At 47.6% G+C, this 19,340-nt stretch overlaps 1 protein-coding gene across 4 annotated transcripts in view; it reads left to right on the forward strand.

The window, feature by feature from the left end:
- Positions 1-19,340, forward strand: part of ctrip (E3 ubiquitin-protein ligase ctrip) — a 160,207-nt gene that overhangs the window by 110,957 nt on the left and 29,910 nt on the right. For all 4 annotated transcript variants that reach the window (XM_065431586.2, XM_065431585.1, XM_065431588.1 and 1 more), the window contains exons 26-29: positions 7,515-7,714; positions 9,168-9,322; positions 17,655-17,806; positions 18,725-18,867. In XM_065431586.2, the coding sequence (XP_065287658.1) occupies positions 7,515-7,714; positions 9,168-9,322; positions 17,655-17,806; positions 18,725-18,867 (650 nt within the window). The remainder of the gene's footprint in view (positions 1-7,514; positions 7,715-9,167; positions 9,323-17,654; positions 17,807-18,724; positions 18,868-19,340) is intronic.

A 19,340-nucleotide genomic window follows, 5' to 3' on the forward strand; every position in this document is an offset into this window, starting at 1 on the left:
GGTGGTGGTGGCTTGTACTGCATGCGCCTCCAGAAACGCTCCATGAGACCGTCAGCGGCCTTCGCCAACTCCGTGAGACTGCTGAACTGTCTTCCCTCCACCAAATCCTGGAGTTGCGGGTGCATCTGCCGCAGCACGCGGTCAACCTTTTCCGACTCGGGCACTTCGCCGCCAATCCGGTCGTAGCAGGCCGCGATGGTATATATAAATTCCTTTAAATTTTCTTGGGGATGTTGCGTCCGGTGCTCCAGCTCTTGTTTCAAGCGGCGCTTCGCGTCAATGGAGGAGAATTCCGCAATAAACGCCGCAGTGAACTCCTCCCACGACGCAAACGATTTCACGAAACGCCACCACAACTTCGCGCTACCTTCCAGCGCAGCAGGCACAATGTGCGTAAGCCTCTTGTCAGCTGCGACACCGCTGACCAAACAAAACGTTTCAAGCCGGTCCAAAAATTCCTCGGGGGACTGATGGTCGTTGAACCCCTTAAACCTTGGAGGCTGACCTCCTGTGGAGCGCGGAGCGCAGTCGCTCGCCGGTTGAACCGCCGCCGCCGTTGTCGTAGAACCCATAGGCGCTGCCTCGGCCGCCATCAGTCTTTGTCTGACAGCTGCCGCGATTTGCTCGCGTTCCATGGTGGATCCGCTCGTCTGCCCCAGCAGATGCTGTACCAATTGTTCGGGAACGTCCACTGTCTCCATGTCCACGTAGATCCCGGACGAGCCCCCACTTGTCACGATCGACGATACGCCACACGTGGTCCCGAACTACCGCTTTATTTCCCGAACGCCAACCTTTCGCACTACATAACCACACTCCGAGTTCTCCCGTTTGGCACTCTCTCCCCGCACACTCGCACGCTCTCGCCGCTGTCCTCTCCACACTCACGCCACCTGTTCGTCGCTCAGTCAACTACCGTCGATCCCGCGCCTGGCCCCCGAGAACCGTGGCTCCTCGTCGCGGGTCTTGGGCTCGCTTGTCGCGGGTCTTGCGCGTCACACAGGTCAAAATGGCGACATCGCTTGGGTACTTCGGCTGGCTACCGGTGTGGCTAGTAGCGGCTGTGATACTGACTTTTCTAGATTGCGCTAGCTATGCACCATATTTATCATTTTCAATTCCAAACTGGCGCTTTTTAAAATCCTCGAATGTAAGCCAATGCTAGAGTTCGATATATGATTATTTGAATAAACTATTCGCCTAGATTCGAATAAATGCAGTAAATGTCCAAAACATGCAAAATTGGTATATGATTTGGGACTCTATAACATAGTGCTGCATTGTAAGTATAGCAGAACTTTGTTTACATCATTACATTCCATATTCCCAGCGCCAATAGTCACGATCAAGAACACAAGAAATGGCCCAATATACCGTAAAGTACTCTTCTATTGTCTGAGGTGTTCCTCCCTCCCCCCCCCCCCCCCTCCTCCAAATTTTACCTCCTGAAATTTCTGCCCCGTGTTATATACAGATCCCTGCAATTTTCAGCCCATATTCGCAGTTCCGTTTCTGTATTGCTTGGTACTACCATCATCAGCTTCTTGCATCATCATCAGTCGACATCAGCATCATCAGTCGACATTGTAGCCGCACTGACTTCACAACGGCCACACTTTGCACGATATCAGGACCGCGAAAGCAGTATTCGACTACAGTCGCCGACCGTTTATTCGGACCTCAAGGGGACTGCGGAAATGTCCGAATAAACAGGTGTCCGAAAAAGCAGATTAAGAAAAAAAAAATGAAATCCTTTATTTCCACGCACTTATTCGGGCTCGGCAGTAGGCTTGAAGAAATTGTGAATGCGCCGTTGCACGCTGTTCCGTTTACGCGCAATCAGACAAGCCTGAATCTCGGAGAGGGGCGTACGGTCACTATAGGCGGCTGAAAGCACGGTCACTGCTTGTGCACGATCCGCATGCGACGGCAGCGTAGCACATGGTGCGTCAACTTCCGACTCTGTCATCGTCCGGCGGTGCAGCAGAAACCTGACGAATGATCTCGCCGTCGTCGAGTTCTGCGCATGTCAGTACAGCAGTGTGACCACCTGTGAAACTGTCAATGAGACGGTGTCCGGAATTGCAATGCAACCACTGCGCAAGTCTTGGCAGAACATTTTCCGCGTCGGTAAGGAGCACATCGGAAGGCGACAAATCTTAGGCCTCCCGGCACCCGCTTGCCGGCATTCCGCAGCGCAGTCTGCGCGAGCACTGTCTGCGCCATTAGATACTTGACGCGATGTTTCCGTATGCCGCGTTGGATCACCGAAACCTCAACACAGCACACAAAGCAAACACCGCCGCGCAGGCACCAGTCACACAAACGAAAAAATGCGGCCAGCTCGTAGCGTCGTGCACGAAGAAACAAATCAGCTGCTGCATTGTCTTGACATGGCTTACTAAGCTGAAACCGGAACTGCTGCAGAGCCACTCTATCGAACCAGGAAACGATGATGATGAGCGGGGATTTCCAGTAGCGCCACTTTGTGGGGCAGCAAAGAAGCTTCGTTCAAAACAAAAATGGCGTTCAGCAAGTCGAACCGTGCACCGGTCAAAGTCGGTGCACGGTGCTCTCGACCGAGTTGGCTCAAGGAGAGTCCGAAAAATCAGACGAGAGGTTGCAAGGTGTCTGAACTTTCGGCAGTTGTTATACATTATGGTCTATGGGGAGAATGGCGGTGCCGCGAAGCTGACCGAATAATCGGGCATGTCCGAATTTTTGGAGTCCGGAAAATCGGTCGGCGACTGTACTTTTAAAAGATACGATGATCTTAGCTGCTGAAACCATTGGAAACTGTACTGCACAGTGGCAGTTCGGTGTGAACGAGCACAGCATTTGCAGTTGGAAGAAACAAGAGGAATCCCTCTTTGTGGGCAGTGGCCCGAGAAGTTTCCAGGGGCCGAAGATTGGAGTATTTGCTGATGTTTGTTGAACTAAACCTGACAAACATCATTGAGGAGCAACGAGCTGCACATGTTACCGTCAACATCGAGCCGCTGCAAGCAAAGGCAAGAGAGATGGCTAGAGAAAAAGGCATTCCACAGATTGACTTAAAGGCAAGTAAGCACTGGTTGTCTTGTCTTATGTGCTGCACTGGATTTTCTTTACGTTGGCGCATGTTGATATTGCAGAAGCTGCCAGAGAGCTGCGAAGATCTACCTGTGGCCTTTCAGCATCATGTGATTTCATTGCGAAAGTCGGTCAACTTTCAGCTGGGCCAGATTGGCAATGCTGATCAGACACCAGTATATCTGGATATGCCCTCGGCACTAACAGTGTAACAGAAAGGCTCCAGAGAAGTTTCTGGGATGTCAAGTAGAAATGACAAGGCGCGGGTCACCATAATGTTGTCCTCTATGGCAGACGACTTCTCTAAGTGGTGTTCAAATGGAAGAAGACTTTGTGCCAAAAGGGAACATGTTCAACAACAAAAAATTGTGGCAGAATCCATCGGGAATGACGGTAATGAGTTGGCATTGAATCAATATAGCGACACAACATATTACCATGACCAAAGTTTTTCATGTATGAAGCACATACTTCAACGGGACTCGTTTATTTTGCACTTTCGTTAGAATGCTTGGCGCCATCTAGTGTCGCCAATGCATGCGTAGGCTGAGAAATGCATCATGTGACAATTGGGCTCCTCTCTGGCACTTATTTATGGACGCACTGCATCATTAATTACACTGCTGAGATGGGACACTGCTAGTGGCACTGCCAAGGCACTTGGACAAGAATCGTGGCGCTCTGGTGCCTGCGAACACTGAATTGTTCCTACGCTTGCTGCACACTCAGTGGCACGTAGTCGGTGATGCAAATTGGCGAGAAGTTCGTTGAAGAGCAGCACATGCCCAGTGCGTATGTAACAGCTCACTAAAGCATTGGCATGTGAAAGGAGTTTATTGAAAAGCGGCACGTACTTGGTGTACTTGTGGTACAGCCTGCTTATGCACTGGGTTGCTGTCCTTAAGGAACCCTTGTGAAGTGGGTCCATTTTCGCTCAGCATCGCAGAAATTTGCCCCGTATTCAGAACTGCATTTTCACTTAAAGCCTATGCTTGACTTGATATAAATGACGCCTGGGGTGCGATCTTGTACGCGTTCCAAAATAGAACGGAGGCGGTCCGTTCCACCGAGCCACACATGATTGGTCAATTTGAACCGTGACGAATGCTATGACGCCAATTGTGCCGTGATATCTGCTGTCAATCATTCCGTGTCGTCGGCTATCGGACGAATATAATGGAACGGACCACCTATTTCGCGACATAAAGAACGGACCGCCTCCGTTCTATTTTGGAACGCGTACAAGATCGCACCCCTGGTGCCTGTGCACTCAAGACGCTCCTTGCATTTCCTTTAGTGCATTCACGACAGGCATCACTTAAATCAGCTCGAGCGTGGGCTTCAAGTCAAGATGCATTTCTGCATATAGGGGTTAATGTTTCTCTTTTCATCATTCTAGAGCGGCACATTTCTAGTGGCACTTACCTACCGTAAAAACCGGACTATAGGTCGGACCGGAATATAGGTCGATCCCCCAACTAACGAATTTTCAAAATGAAAAAAAAAATTTTTTCAATGGCAAAAAGTATCGAAAGACATGACACCCTTACCGTGAAACAAATGCGACTCAGGGGGTTGCACAATGGTGACAGTATTTATTTAAATGCTGCTCGCATGCGCACCTGGCCAAGTTTTTAGCGGTATCGCGCGACCATCGACCCGCGTGCTTGCCAGCACCTTATTAACGGCGCTGAGCAGCGAAACAAGCGAAATACGCGTATGTGTACACATGCCCTTACTTTCGCTATTTTGCCGCTCCGTGCCGTGATGACAAGGTGCTGACAAACACGCGGGTCGATGGTCGCGCAATACTGTTAAAAATTGGCAGGGTGCACAGTACACAAAAGGGCACGAAGAGCGCATGCGCTACTCTGAATCAGAGCAACGCCTTTGATCAGAGTCTCGCTGCCCAGTCCATAGGCGCGTGCGATCTCTACCGCTTTCAAACGGATGCATTCGGCAGTCACAGGCAGCGATCTTACACGCAGCTCTCGGATGGACTCCGCAACCTTGCCTTCCAGTTCTGCAGTCCGCTGCGATCCGGCACGAAATGACGTTTTCTTTTGGTTGCTGCAAGTTGTAATACGTTGCTTTTGCCTCCGCCACTACCGAATGCTCTTTTCGGATACTTCAAGTTCGCGCTGTGCCGCCAAGTTGCCGTGGGCTTCCGCGTACTCAATCGCCTTTTTTTTGAAGGCGACGGTGAATAGACATCGGCTTCCGCTCATTTTGAAACAAAATGAAAATGCAGCCTTTAATTAATATAACTTTGCGACACTGGAAATGCAAAATGCCGGTGCCACAACGTCGCCACGCCGCCATAGACGCCGCGCTGCTGCTGATGGCGATGGCGGCTGTTTACTTCATCCGCCCATTGTTGCAAGACTTCCGTAGTTTTTCCGCCAACGTCCGGTATATAAGTCGAGGGTCGACTTTTCACGATGGTTTTTTGAAAAAAATTTTGACCTATATTCCGGTTTTTCCTAAGTTTGGGCGAGACGTTCATTGAAGGGAGCACTTACCTACTGGGACATTGATCCAAGTTGGAATCAGAGGTTCACTGAAGACCAGCACAGACTGATTGGCACATACCCGTTATTCCAATGCGTCAAACAGTTTCTTCAGACTACAGTACCTACCCAGTCCCGCGTCTACAGTGACCCATGTTGGTGTGGAACAGGTTTGTTGAAGAGCTGCAAGTATGTACGCATTGCCACATACTCAGTGACCCAAGTTGGTCTCATGGTTGGTTTTGAATTCTGTTTCCACAGCACAGCAGCTTGATGCGCTACCCATTCGACCACTGACTACCCAGTGACCTAGCCTAGGTAGGCAGGAAAACTGTTAGATACAAACATACATAGGCACAAACAGATAGATACAACATAGATAGCCCCGGAAAGTGCGTGAAGTACCCAAAGAATGTTAAAGCATTAAAAATGTTGTCGTCTGCTGTCACGAAAAAGGGTGGATATACGAAGCACTGCTGCTTGATTAGATAAAGCCTGACTAATGTCAGAGGCCCGGAGCACCGTTGGGGCTCCCATCACCACTGGCCCTCGACGCTTTTTTCTGTCACCTGGCTGACTCGGGGAAGCGACTGCTGCGAGAGTCCGGCGCTGAGCTCCTCCTTATCCCAGGAGGGATGACATCCTAGTTGCAACCACTCGATGTGTGCATGAATAAATAATGAAGACTTATACATACAGTTAAACCTCGATATATCGAAGTCAGTAAAATCGACAATTTGTTTCGTTATATTGGACTTTTGTTGTATTGAAATTCAACCTTTTGAGCAAATAAGTACAGCCATTGATCGATTATTCTTACACGGAAATAGGCCACAGAATTTGCCGATTCATCAGGCAATCGAAAAAAGCAAAAAAGGCGAATTTGAATGGGAAAACAATCCATTTGGATAAATTTTGGAGTCGGCGATGAATGGTACGATTTCATGCCATGTACGTCGATATCTTCTTGGCAGTGCGAATTACGCACAGCCAGCCACGCTTTCACGTGCACTCTGGGGCAATTTTTCCAGGGCAAATGTGCCGACAGAGGGGAGCGAATGCTTCGTCTGCCTCTCGCTCCAACAGGTCGCCGAAACTCGAGATTACGCAACCTCCAATACTAAACGCGCAGCAAGACGGGTTACATGGTTCCACGCTGTTTTGGCACGCCCATTCTTTGCATACGCGACAGATTGGGATGTGCTACTGCGTGTGCTTACAGCCTTGCACAGCCAGGTTCAGGATACGCACCAACTTACTCCCAACTCCGCCCCCACCTCTGCCCCCTCGCGCACTTGATTGCATTACTGCGAGCTCGCTCCCCTCCCCCTCTTTGCCTTTGCTTGCTCGGAAAGGCGGCACTCGTGAAGCCGCCATCTTTCTTGTCTCATCCTCGAACAGTTTCACTTGCATCTAGAGCACACAGTGTGTGTCGCGATAGGATCTTATTACACTTGGACTTTATCTAGAACATGATGTAGGCGGTGCTCTTTGTGTAGCACACCATTTGAGAGGTGTGTTTATAAACAGTTGCTGTAATTCAATCATTAAACTATCTGCGTCAGCGGGAAGTTTCCCTTGATTGTCTCGGCGTTCCTAAATATATGGTTTTAAATACATGTTGTTCTATGGACAAAAGGTTATTAAAAGTTCTACAGTGCATTATATCGAGAATTTTGTTATATTGAAGTTCATTATATCAAAGTTTAGCTGTATTTGTTTTATTTACATTCAAAACTTATACATTTTTCATAAATTTTTTTAACCCATGTACTTTCATCTACAATATATATGTGCATTTTGAATATTTATTTGCTGCCTGTAATGAAAGGGACCCATTCTGTCGATGTCAGGTGTTCAACTTGGAACAAGTTGGGCACCTGGGCAACCAAGGACAAAAATTGAGGGCCACCGTCACTCTGGTTCATGCAGGCTGCCATGATGATAAACCAGGGCCAGGCACGGCATAAGCTCCAGTTCCTTATTGGGGACCACCCGCTACCGTATGGCATGACTGTGTACCAAGCCATCCGGCAATACAGCGGTGCCAGTCCTGATGGCCAGGAAACTGACACAGACTCTGAAAACCCCATGGGTTACGCCAACATTTGGGTGCAGACCCACACCATCTGGTGAGTGCTACCATCCAAGACAGGAATGGCCAAACCAGTGCACCTGGCACTCTTGCCTTTGCAACTGGCTGCTCGGTCAGTAAATCGTTGTCTGCTAAAATATAAATTGTGGAATATTGTGCTATGTCTTGCCGAATTATGTAGTTTTGATGAACTTGCAGATATTTTCAACATAGGCTGTTGTTTCTTAGCCAGGAGGACGTGAAACTGAAGGGAAGCTGTTTGCATTAAGCAAACTGCTTTCTTTTAGTTAAGGGGGGACGCGGGTTTCGCATCGCGAAATATGGCCAAAAAATCAATTTTGGAATCCTCAAACATGCGGCTAGGCCTTTCAGCACTCGGGTGTTTCGGAATTCTGTGTTCTGTGAATTCTGTGTTTCGCCCAGCAGTTAACTCTTCTAAGCAAGGTGCTCTCTCCACTCGCCCCGTCTAGCCTACGCAAGCGAAATTCCTTCCCTGCGTTCTCCCATGCCGGACCTCGAGGATCGCATGACGCATACGTCGCAGTCCCCACCACTACGCACTTCCGTTAGTCGACTGCGTCGCGTGCAAGCTGCTGTTTGTTTCGCGCAGTGCATGATTTTGCGTGCTGTGCACAAGGGAACATGACTAGCGGTATTATTAAGTGCTACATGAATACTGAGGCAGAACAAGCGGATCGCACAGCCTGATCACACGCCGGAACATAGTAGAAAAAGTAGAAAATAGCATAGTTTTGGTACCTGCACACGTACACACGACCGAGGGAACAAGCAGATGAAGCGGAAGTACATCTCTCTTGCTTCGGTGCGAATTTAAGCAAAAAACACGCAGACATTCCGTTTGAATGTTTTATTATTTCTCTAAACTTCAATTCATCAATTCAAGCAACAGATCGCACAGATAACAAATGTTGTATTGTGTAATTCTCGAAGTCACGGGCCTCCACGAGCGACGTCACACTGCGGACACGACTACATAGGCGCAGGGGCACGATTACGCCACCGTTCGGCTTGGAGCGCGGTGGCTGCGAATGAAGAGAGAAGCGGCGCTCGGATTGAAATTTCAGATCCTTCCACGGTGCGTAGCGATGTAATACTTTGCAGACACGATTGTTATCGCGTAGTGTACGCTCTGCACTTGTCAGCTCAAAATGGACAGACCTGGTGAGGGCCCTTTAAGCTTCAATGTTTTGCTGTAGATCCGAACCAGCATGGCAAACGCTCTTGTGGCCCTTTGATTATGTCTGCCTTGTCGCCCCTATTATCTTGTCTGTGATTGATGTTTCACACTCACAGCATTCATGACACCCAGATAAGAAGAAAGTATAACTACCAAGGGCCACACTTTACTGTCAATTTCTTTTTTCTTTTTCGGTGCAGGTTATGTGCGTAAAAATACGGTATTTGGTCTATATTCTCCAGTTCAGATATCGTCAATGAAAATGCCACATTTTCCACTCATGTGTTGGCAGGTACCGTCCTGTTCCTGAGGATGATCGTAGTGGAGCAGCCTCAAGTTCAAGAGGAGCAGGCCAGTCGTCATCAGCCCCAAGCCTTTCTAGTCGCCGAAACAAAAGCTCCTCGGGCTCCAAATCTGCTGCCAAAAAGAAAGATGATCTCTGGAATGGTAAGACTTGCTTAGCACGGTTTGTTTTTCGTATTTGTGGCTCGCTGACCCTGTTTATTTCATGGAAGCTGCTTGGTGTGTTGCTATACACCAGACTTTTGTTACCTTTTTGCACCCTCGTGTGTAGCGCCAACTTGCAGTGACCCTTTAGATTTCAGAATCTTTGACAGGTGGCAAAACATGCCAAAACTGGCAATGAAACAGCAGGGACGGTGCCCTCTCTTAGCTATTCCTGGAGTGGTGATGGAGTCATGTGATGCACAGTCCTTTTGTCTGACATGAAGATTGGGCTTACGATTACTCACCAGCCGTAAAGTTGGAAAAAGCCTTTCTGTACTTTCGAGATAAACTAGAAAGCAAAACTTTCTATGCAATAAATAAAGTATTGCCCTGACGCACAGGTCCACTATTAAGCCGAGATCCTCATTTGTATTCAGTACAACAGAACATCGCCAATTCGTTAGTTTCAGAGGAAAAAAGTAGTTTATTCCATTTAAAAAAACTCGGTGCCCTTCCACTCTATGAAGAAGGATCGGCAGCAAAGCTGTGTATGTGGGCCCCTTTATGGCGAACTACGCCTCTATCTTTGGGATCGACCCACGTATGAGGAGTGCTTAATAGCTTCTTCACCTCCGCCGCGGGTCGGCCCGGCATTGCACCATCTTTGGGATAGGCCCACGTATGGGGAGTTTCTTGCTTACCACAAGGATGTGAAAATTTCCTTGCGTGGTAAAGGTTACAGCTTCACTGTAAAAATTCTATTATTAAAAAAATATTATTCCTGACCTTCTTATACTACTATGAAGCTGAGCTGTAATCAGCACTCTCATAGTAATTTGGTGTAGCTTCGCTGTAAAAATTCTATTAATAAAAAATATTATTCCTGACCTTCTTATACTATGAAGCTTAGCTGTAATCAGCACTCTCATACTAATTTGGTGTTCCCTTTAATAAGAGCTGACCATGCTGTATGCAGTGAAACCTCGTTAAAACCGTAGTTGGCCAGAGATCGCTAAAAGTGTGTACTAAATGGTAGTACTACTTTACCGAAATAGCATGAGATCGCCCACTTAAGTGTCAAAAACGAAACTCGGAGAAAGTGCAATGAAAGGGGGGGAAAACAAGCAGTATTTATTCACTTGGCACAGCAAAAGTGTTATATTCGTTTTATGCCGTGGCGACCTAGCAGCGACGACAGCGGCCTCAAAGTTACTGAAGCTGAGAGCCAGCTTTTCAGCCTGCCCTCTCTTCTCGGCAAACACTCGCATGGCAGACTCCTCGTTGGTGTTGCGTATTCTCTGTGCACGGGAGCGGTAGCGTGGCAGGAGTCGCGGGACGCCTTTTTTATTGCGGGTTGCTGTTCTCGTCGCGACGATTGCATTCATGAGGCTGACGTAACGTGTAGCTTCTGCCACTGTCGGGCCTGAATCGCTCGTGCTGTCGCTTTCCATGTTGTTCTCATCAGTGTCGCCAAAGTGTCGCCAGGCGACACTTTGGCAACTACAGAGGCAACAATGGCGAAAAGTCGAACCTCGTAGCCGACATGACACCGCTTCGCAGTCGCAGCAGCGCTGCCAAGCAACTTCTTCACACTCCAAGTGCCACACACTGTAGTCAACTGTATAGACCCCTGTTGCATGCCATTGCTGACTTCTTCGTGTCACATTCGATAGCATGAATGATGTCTAATTTTTCTTCTATGCTTGAGCACCCGGCGTCTTTTTTCCGAGCTCGTGCATGATGCGAGTCCCTGCTCTCACGCAGCCGCAACGCTCTCTTGCACGGCGCCGAAATGATGTTGATGTTGAGGTAGCTTCATGCACAAACGCACAGGGTTTTGATCTCTGAGGCTTGTTGTTCTGCCGGGCTGCCCTATGAAGACGATGCAGCGCCACATTTGTGCAACGAATAGTGGACACACTACGTGTTAACCAATACGTACGCAATAAGCTGGTACGGTTTATGCAGATACAAATCGCATTATTTTCAATGGCCATTGAGTCGAGGATTTAACTTTGCTACATTCAAAACGAAACGACTGTTTTAAGCAGGTATGGTTTAACGAGGCTTTACTGTACCTCGATTTCTATGTGCTTAAGTTACTGATAGCTTGCTACATTCTTTTTATGCAATGCTAGGAGACTCCCAAGCGTGTGCAACACTGCATTTTCTTGACCAAAATTTGTTAGCATAAAATTTTGTGAAAATTTGTCTCATGTTCGATATTCGATTCAATATTCTTTGTTTTTTCTTGATTTGATTCAATATGAGATTCTAAATCTGCTATTTGGTATCCACACACCTCTAATTGTGATGTATGATTGAGCCTAAACCCCATGAGACCAATTTTGTACGCTTTGGCGACGAGCAACGGTTTTGAGTGATGAAACGGGCCATCGTGCGATCAGATTGCTCGTTCTTGTCGCTCTATCGCTCGGTTCTGGAAACATAGACTTCGTCGCTTCTGACTTAGAAGTGCTATGAGTGACTAGCCAATATCGTGAAGCCGGAACTGGATGTATATAGGTCATTCACTACTGATTGTTGCACGGAACAAGCAAATGACTAAATTTTGCTACTTGCAAGGATAAGAACCTACGGCAAGATCTTCAGAAATATTTTATGCTGCTCTTTACAGTAAAACACATAAACTTAATTCAATAAAGCACGCGTCACACCAGATTCGGCGCATATTTGCAGCCCCCATACCGGCAACACCAGGAAGACGACACTCAGTCGTTGCTTGCGTTGGGTACGACTTGTTGGCACCAAAGTGTACGTGACGGCCATCTCCATCATTTCACTTGTCACCGTTGAGCCTAAGATCACTTACTTGCGGTTTATACTTCAATCTACAGGAACGTAAACACTAGGACAGCATAAGCGTGTGTTGCTTCATCTGGTACCTGATGTCAAACCTGTACAAGACAATTTAAGACGTTTCATTAGCCCTAATGATATGTTTCTGTAAACTGTAGAAAATGCTGTTCTACAAACTGCAAATTTATGGGAACATCAAGATTAACAATGCTGGCTGGTCAGGCGTTTTCTGGGCCTGTAAGTGGCGAACTTTGAGGCAGCCAAACCAAAGTGCTAGTCAAAGCATCGTTGCAGCCACAGTGTACACTTTTGTGCTTCAGATCATTCAGACACGTGGGAAACTGCCATTGCAAGTTGCTATTGCAGAGCATATAACATGTTTTGTTGCAAGAATACACATTTTGAGCTGCAAACAAATATGCATTTTGCGCTAACTGATATTGCTTCAGATCTTGCATTTAGGGTTTGTTGTAGCCATGGAAAACGAACTAAATCCTAAATTTACTTCATTATAATCAAAAGCTTGTTATATTTTTGTTCATTATATCGGGGCTCGGCTGCAGATGTCCTACATAAACATTTGCAGTTAATTCTGTATTTTCTGTTTGTATTTTTGTATTTCTGTCTGTAATTCTGTATTGTATTTTTATTGCAATTAATTCTGTATTTATCAAGGGACAATGAGCAATATTCTACCAACACCTATTTCTTATGCTCTTTCAAGTGATGCTGCCATGTAGTCATTGAATGCAGTGTTTAATAGTCTTGCCACATGTTGTAGGGGTTGGAGGACGGACTTCGGGATGAAAACCCAAAACTTGGGAGATTTATTCTACATTATGTACAAGGAGGTGAGCGACAAGTAACATTCGTACAGACATTACGGGCCGGCAGCAACTCGGACGCTGCGGCCCGCGGCAAGAAGTTCGAGAGAGGTGAATCAGGGAATCAGGGAATGTTCCAGAATCCTCAGGTCTCTCTGGAAGGCTTCTTATAAACCCTTCGAGCACTGTAAGTCACGTCATGTTTGACCAATGGGAGAGTCCGCTCCAATGACGCCACTTTCAGCCAATGGTAGGCGCCCGTGTCGCGGTATCACACCTGGCGGCTCTCTGTGGTCTTGCCTCGCAGACTGGCAATGCACTTCTAACGAAGAGAAGGGGAGGGCTGCTCATGCTCCATTGTCGGAGGCCCACCTGCTAATCCCGGCGGCGCACGAACTTGTTGGCACGTGAACTTGTTGCCTTAAACTTGTTTGCTCGGCCGCTCCTCTGGAATGTGCTTTCCTGCTTCTGCATTCCTCAATTAGCTGTGCTGCGTTTCAAAGTGGTTTGGGGAACTCGAAGTAATCGCAGGAAACAGCTCCATATCTAACAGCTCGTCCTCGCCCCGGTAGTTCTGAATGGCCGGTGAACTCAATTCGCTGGCCATGAGGAACGCTGATAGAAGCTGCAGGGTACTGGGGTCGAGCCTCGTTTGACAACCCTCGGGATCCTGGGCCCTGGAGAACATACGTCAAACAAACCAAACAACACAGCGCTGCACCACGCGTAAGCGCAGGCTCTTCACCCCTGACTCGCCAGGCTATTACTGAGTCAAAATCAACCCTGATCTTTTAGTTCCCCAATTTTGACAAAGCAGTTCCAACCACCCTTCCAAACAGCTATCCATTTCTCCTCGATTGCCCACAAGACCAGACTATTATTGTTGTTGCAAAACAAAAGGGTCGTTGACGATGCAAACAACAAATGAAAACAGCCGAACATAACTTAAGTTGCCTAACTACACGAACAGCATGTTTCCAATCTATCGCAGTGGCGTACTTATCGCACGTAATGGTGCCACTGAACAATCTGGTCAACCTCACAAGTACGTAATCACAAGCGCGCTAGCCTTGTGGTCACTAAACAGAATGCGTACTTGCGTTGTAGGCAAACTATGCATTCACGCTTACTCACGTTTCTTCCCTGAAAGTCCTACAGGACACGTGACATAAACGAACAATTAAACTTGCGGGACTTACACACTCCGCAGAACTCTTAAAATAATGCGTCTTCTACTAACTCTTTCCACGCACGCTCACTAAAGAAGTCAGAATACGGCTGCCCTCCACACACACTAGCAACCCAGTCATAAAGTCTGCTTCCTTCCGTCCACACAGGACACGCGCTAATGGAACTAAGAACGCTTCTCCGTGCAAATCTTGCACTCACTCAAATCTACGCGCTTAACCTTACAAAATTCAAAAACGCTTAAAAAGAAAGAAGGTTAAATAACACACACGTGCGTTACGATAGGCCTCTCAACAATAACCTTGACCCTCAGGTTACTTACACACACACAAAAAAAAAAGCCTATCTACTTATTAATAAGCATCTCGCGAGACTACATGTTTACTTAAAACGCGTCTTTCAAATCTCGGAGCTTTCTCAAACCAAAACATAAACAAAGCTCAAACCTTACACCTTGAAAGAAATCCTAGTCTCAAATCGCGAAAATTTTCCGATGCTCAAAAATAAAAAACAAGACACTTCATTTCTACGGAAGCGCTCCTGGCCTCCTTTTCCAAACGCTTATGTCTGACTCATACTTTGAGTCGAACCCGCGGTGGGCGTGGTTTGAAAGCTACTCTGGCTGCCGAGAGACAACAAAAGGGCTGATTCACTATCAGCTCCCCCAAGACGTTACGGTCTCCTGCCAATTTGCGTCCCCGCGCCCCGCTTTCAACACAAGCTCGATTGACCGCGTCGCTACTCCCCACCTGGTCTCGTCCTGCCACCTTGCGTTTCTTCGAACTGCACGCTGAGCTGTGAAAAGAACTACGGAACGACGAGGAGTTTAACTGCCTCGTGCCCTTTGTCCGCGTCCGTGCAGAACATTCTTCGCGGTCCCCCTTTGACTGGTGGCTTGAACGTTTTCGATGCGTCAACATCGTCCGAGACGACCGCATCTTTTTCCTCGCGCCCTGCCCATTTGGGTTTCTCGCCATTTTTGGCGGCGCTACATTAATTACCGTCTTTCGGTCTTTACTGCGCTTCTTTTTACGGCGCTTTCTCTTTGCACTCGCTTTCCTGTCGCCTTCTCGTGCCTCGTGCTGGCCGGTACACATTTCGTCGGCCCGGATCGGTCTCTTACCCGCACAGTCTGAGTGATTCTCACTTAAATCAACACTCTCTCTGCCTCGACTGGCGGACAGCTCAACCGACTCTGGCACAATGCAGCAGGCTTTACTCGAGTTAGACAACTCGCACTCTTGCGAACTGCCCTCTACTACATTGCCCAGCGTACGCTGTGCATCGGCACACAGCCCGTCGGTATCGATCGCTGTCTCACGCGCACAGTCCGAATGATTAATAACTAAACCATCCCTCTCTAGGCTATCTAGACTGGCGGAGAGCCGCACCGATCCCTGAACAATGCAGTTGTTCTCTCGTGGACTACGGAGCTCGCCATCCCGAGAACTACTCTCAACTGCATCGCTCAGTTCGCACTTCAGTTCTGCACGCAGATCTGACCTGACATGGGTGCTCGCGTCTGTCGCGTCAGCAGTACCCTTTTCTTCGCTAGCAACCTCGCTAACATTACCAGCGACGCACACGCTCGGTAACTGTGCCAATTTGTTCGCAGCTGGCCTAGCTGTCTCTACAGTCATCTGTTGGCACAGCACCTCGTCGCTCTCCTTGCGGCCTTTAACGGCCTCTGTTGCCACTAAGGCATCGTTAGCAGCTAGCCTTTTCCCTTCACTTATGAATCGGCAGCCAATCTCACAGGCACTACTCTTCTCGTCGGCTTTTGGCGAAAATCTGCTGGACACTTCCTCATTCTTTCGCTCTGTACTTCCTACAGAATTCTCAGACAGCCGTTGTCTCTGTGCCAATAACTGATCACAATGCTGTATCTCTTTGATCAGTGCTGCCTTCTCTCTCTCATACTTTTGCTCACGCTCAAGCTTTCGTTCCTGATACCCACGTTCGCGTTCATTCTCACGTCCGTGACGCTCACACCTAAGAGTAAGTTCTTGAAGCTCATGCTTCCGTTCATTCTTGCGTTCTTCACGCTGACACTTACTCCTAAGTTCACGACGCTCTCGCAAACGTACACGACGCTCCCGCTCCCGTGGCTCCTGTATCACCTCCCAAGCAAGCTCAATGCTTTTATCATCATTGCCACTATCATTAATCGCCTTTATGATAGCTGGCGTTTTCATCCGTTCGTCTGCCTCAACTCCCAAATCGTCGCACACCAACAACAAGTCCAACCTCGTCAACCTTCTAAGATCCATGGCAGCTGCCCCGACAGGTGGTTAAAACTGTTTTCCTTAATTAATTTGTGCAAACACACAATGCAACAAACTCCCGATTCCCAGAACTATCAAAATTGAACACACAACCTTTGAGTCTGGCGAATCATAAGGAAAAAAACCACGCGCTCACTTACGGTTGCAGCACCCTGCCATCCGGTTCATTCGTCCGCTGTTCCCGGTTCCTCCGGACTCCCTGGGTCGAAGGCTCGCTCCTTCTTCGCTACTCCCAGTTTCTTCGGACCTCTTTCGACGAAGGCTCTCTCTTCTTCGCTCTTCCCGGTTCCTTAGGATCTCTCTCGACGAAGGTTGATCCGTAGCGCTGCCACCAGCTGATGCATTCGGAGGCGATCCTACCGCTGCCAACCAGATGTAGGGGTTGGAGGACGGACTTCGGGATGAAAACCCAAAACTTGGGAGATTTATTCTACATTATGTACAAGGAGGTGAGCGACAAGTAACATTCGTACAGACATTACGGGCCGGCAGCAACTCGGACGCTGCGGCCCGCGGCAAGAAGTTCGAGAGAGGTGAATCAGGGAATCAGGGAATGTTCCAGAATCCTCAGGTCTCTCTGGAAGGCTTCTTATAAACCCTTCGAGCACTGTAAGTCACGTCATGTTTGACCAATGGGAGAGTCCGCTCCAATGACTCCACTTTCAGCCAATGGTAGGCGCCCGTGTCGCGGTATCACACCTGGCGGCTCTCTGTGGTCTTGCCTCGCAGACTGGCAATGCACTTCTAACGAGGAGAAGGGGAGGGCTGCTCATGCTCCATTGTTGGAGGCCCACCTGCTAATCCCGGCGGCGCACGAACTTGTTGGCACGTGAACTTGTTGCCTTAAACTTGTTTGCTCGGCCGCTCCTCTGGAATGTGCTTTCCTGCTTCTGCATTCCTCAATTAGCTGTGCTGCGTTTCAAAGTGGTTTGGGGAACTCGAAGTAATCGCAGGAAACAGCTCCATATCTAACAATGTGCATGTTTGATAACCATTGAAGCCCATGACAATTGAAATCCTAAAGCGCTATTGGCTATAAGGATCTAAAATCAATGGAGCTCATTGATTTCTGTAGTTACTAAAGGTCTACATGTGATGGAAATGTTGCGCAGGTTCTTTCAATGTTGCCTAGTTAGTCTATTATTTGCTGAACATGATTACTTTGGTAGAACTGTAGTGTAACAATGGGTTTACTGCTCACTTTTGTTTTTACAGATGGCGTAGTGCCTGACACTGTGTCTCTGCTGCACCAGCACCTCAGTGCAACATTGCCAGAGTCAGTCACTATCCAGGATCCGTCTCTACCTGTGATTGCCCTGCTCAGGGTTGTCTATGCCCTCTCACAGCATTGGGGTTATCTTTATGAGGTGCCTGCCATTTTTTTCTTTTTCTCTCTCTCTCTGATACCTTGACCTCATCACCTTGATTAGTAAATAAGCTCACATTATACCAATGAATATTAGCAAGCTTGGTGTGCCCATGTAATTCTTGTTCATTAAAGGAAGTGAAAAGAAGTGATACAATTTTTGAATTGTGTAAGCACTGGGAGCGTGCTGACACACACGTGTAGTTGTATTGAAGGGCTTGCCATATAAGCACAATAGGAAGTGTTTGTCATTGAGATGCTAAAAGGAGACAGAAACACATAAGTATTTCGTCAAGCACCTGTAGCATGACTTATCTGCATGAATTTGATGTTTCGTGCCACACAGGCACGTGAAAGTGCACAAAAATCATGTTAAAACACGATTGTCGATCAGGTGCCAAAAGTAGTGTTAGCTCACTCTTTCTAATCATCATCTTACTTTATATTGTTTTCCTTGGTAGTGTGACATTATTGCGGCTTTGCCTTCCCTGTGTCTGCAATATGTTAGCTGCTTGGCTAGGGTCAGCGTGGCTGGGCTCAGGTTCCTTGGTTCAAAATACCTTTGCTTTGCCACTCATTGGGTCTTGTGCTTTTTTTCTACAGTTAAGAGAGGCCAGTCCTAGGTAGTAGTCTCCACTCTGGTCACTTTGAGAGAGCAGGTGGTTGGGTAACTTGATCGGCCTCTTCGATTTGCTGCGCTCTGCCGATAACATCCCAAGGCACTGCTTTCGCCCAACGAACATTGGCGTGCACAGTGTCTTGGGCACTCCAGGACGAATGAATTGGGAGAGACCCAAATGAGGTGTTCATATATAGACTGGAGCCTCTCACTGGACAAACGAATTTTTGTATGGTGCAAAAACTTGACCTGAGGCAAGCTGGATATGCACTGACTTGAGCCATTCCCGTTTCTTTGCAGCTTCATTCTTACCACCCTGCACTTCCAAGATCAGAGTTTGTCAATAGTAAGCTTACAGCCAAAGCTAATCGGCAGCTGCAGGACCCGCTTGCCATCATGACTGGAAACATCCCCTCCTGGCTCACTCAAGTCGCCTATGCCTGGTGAGGTCCCAGTGAAGTTTCTGCCATTTGGCTTGCTGATTATACAGTAGAACCTTGTTCATACGTTCAAAAAAAAAAAAATTGCGAGAGAAAACATACTAACCGGGAAAACGTACGATCTGAAGAAACTAAAAAAATTTGACAGCTGCGACGAATGTAGACCCCTCGACAGGGCCCTCCGAAGTATAGGAATGGGAAGACAATGACCAGGTTCAACGACATCACCAACTATTACAAGATGCAAAAATGCACTTATCTAACACCCCAGCCACAACTTACTAGACGCAAGCTGTCCAGTGGCGACAACTACAATCGAAATATACAAGAGCCTGATACTAATGCACACTATTTATCTACACATACCGTATTTACTTGCATTATGATCGCACTTTTTCGTGAAAAAAAATTGACGCAAATTCAGGGGTGCAATCATTATGCGGGTTAAATTTCCCGCAAAAAGATATATTTCTTTT

The sequence above is a fragment of the Dermacentor albipictus genome, chromosome 1 (assembly GCF_038994185.2).
Source record: "Dermacentor albipictus isolate Rhodes 1998 colony chromosome 1, USDA_Dalb.pri_finalv2, whole genome shotgun sequence".
Lineage (NCBI taxonomy): Eukaryota > Metazoa > Arthropoda > Arachnida > Ixodida > Ixodidae > Dermacentor > Dermacentor albipictus.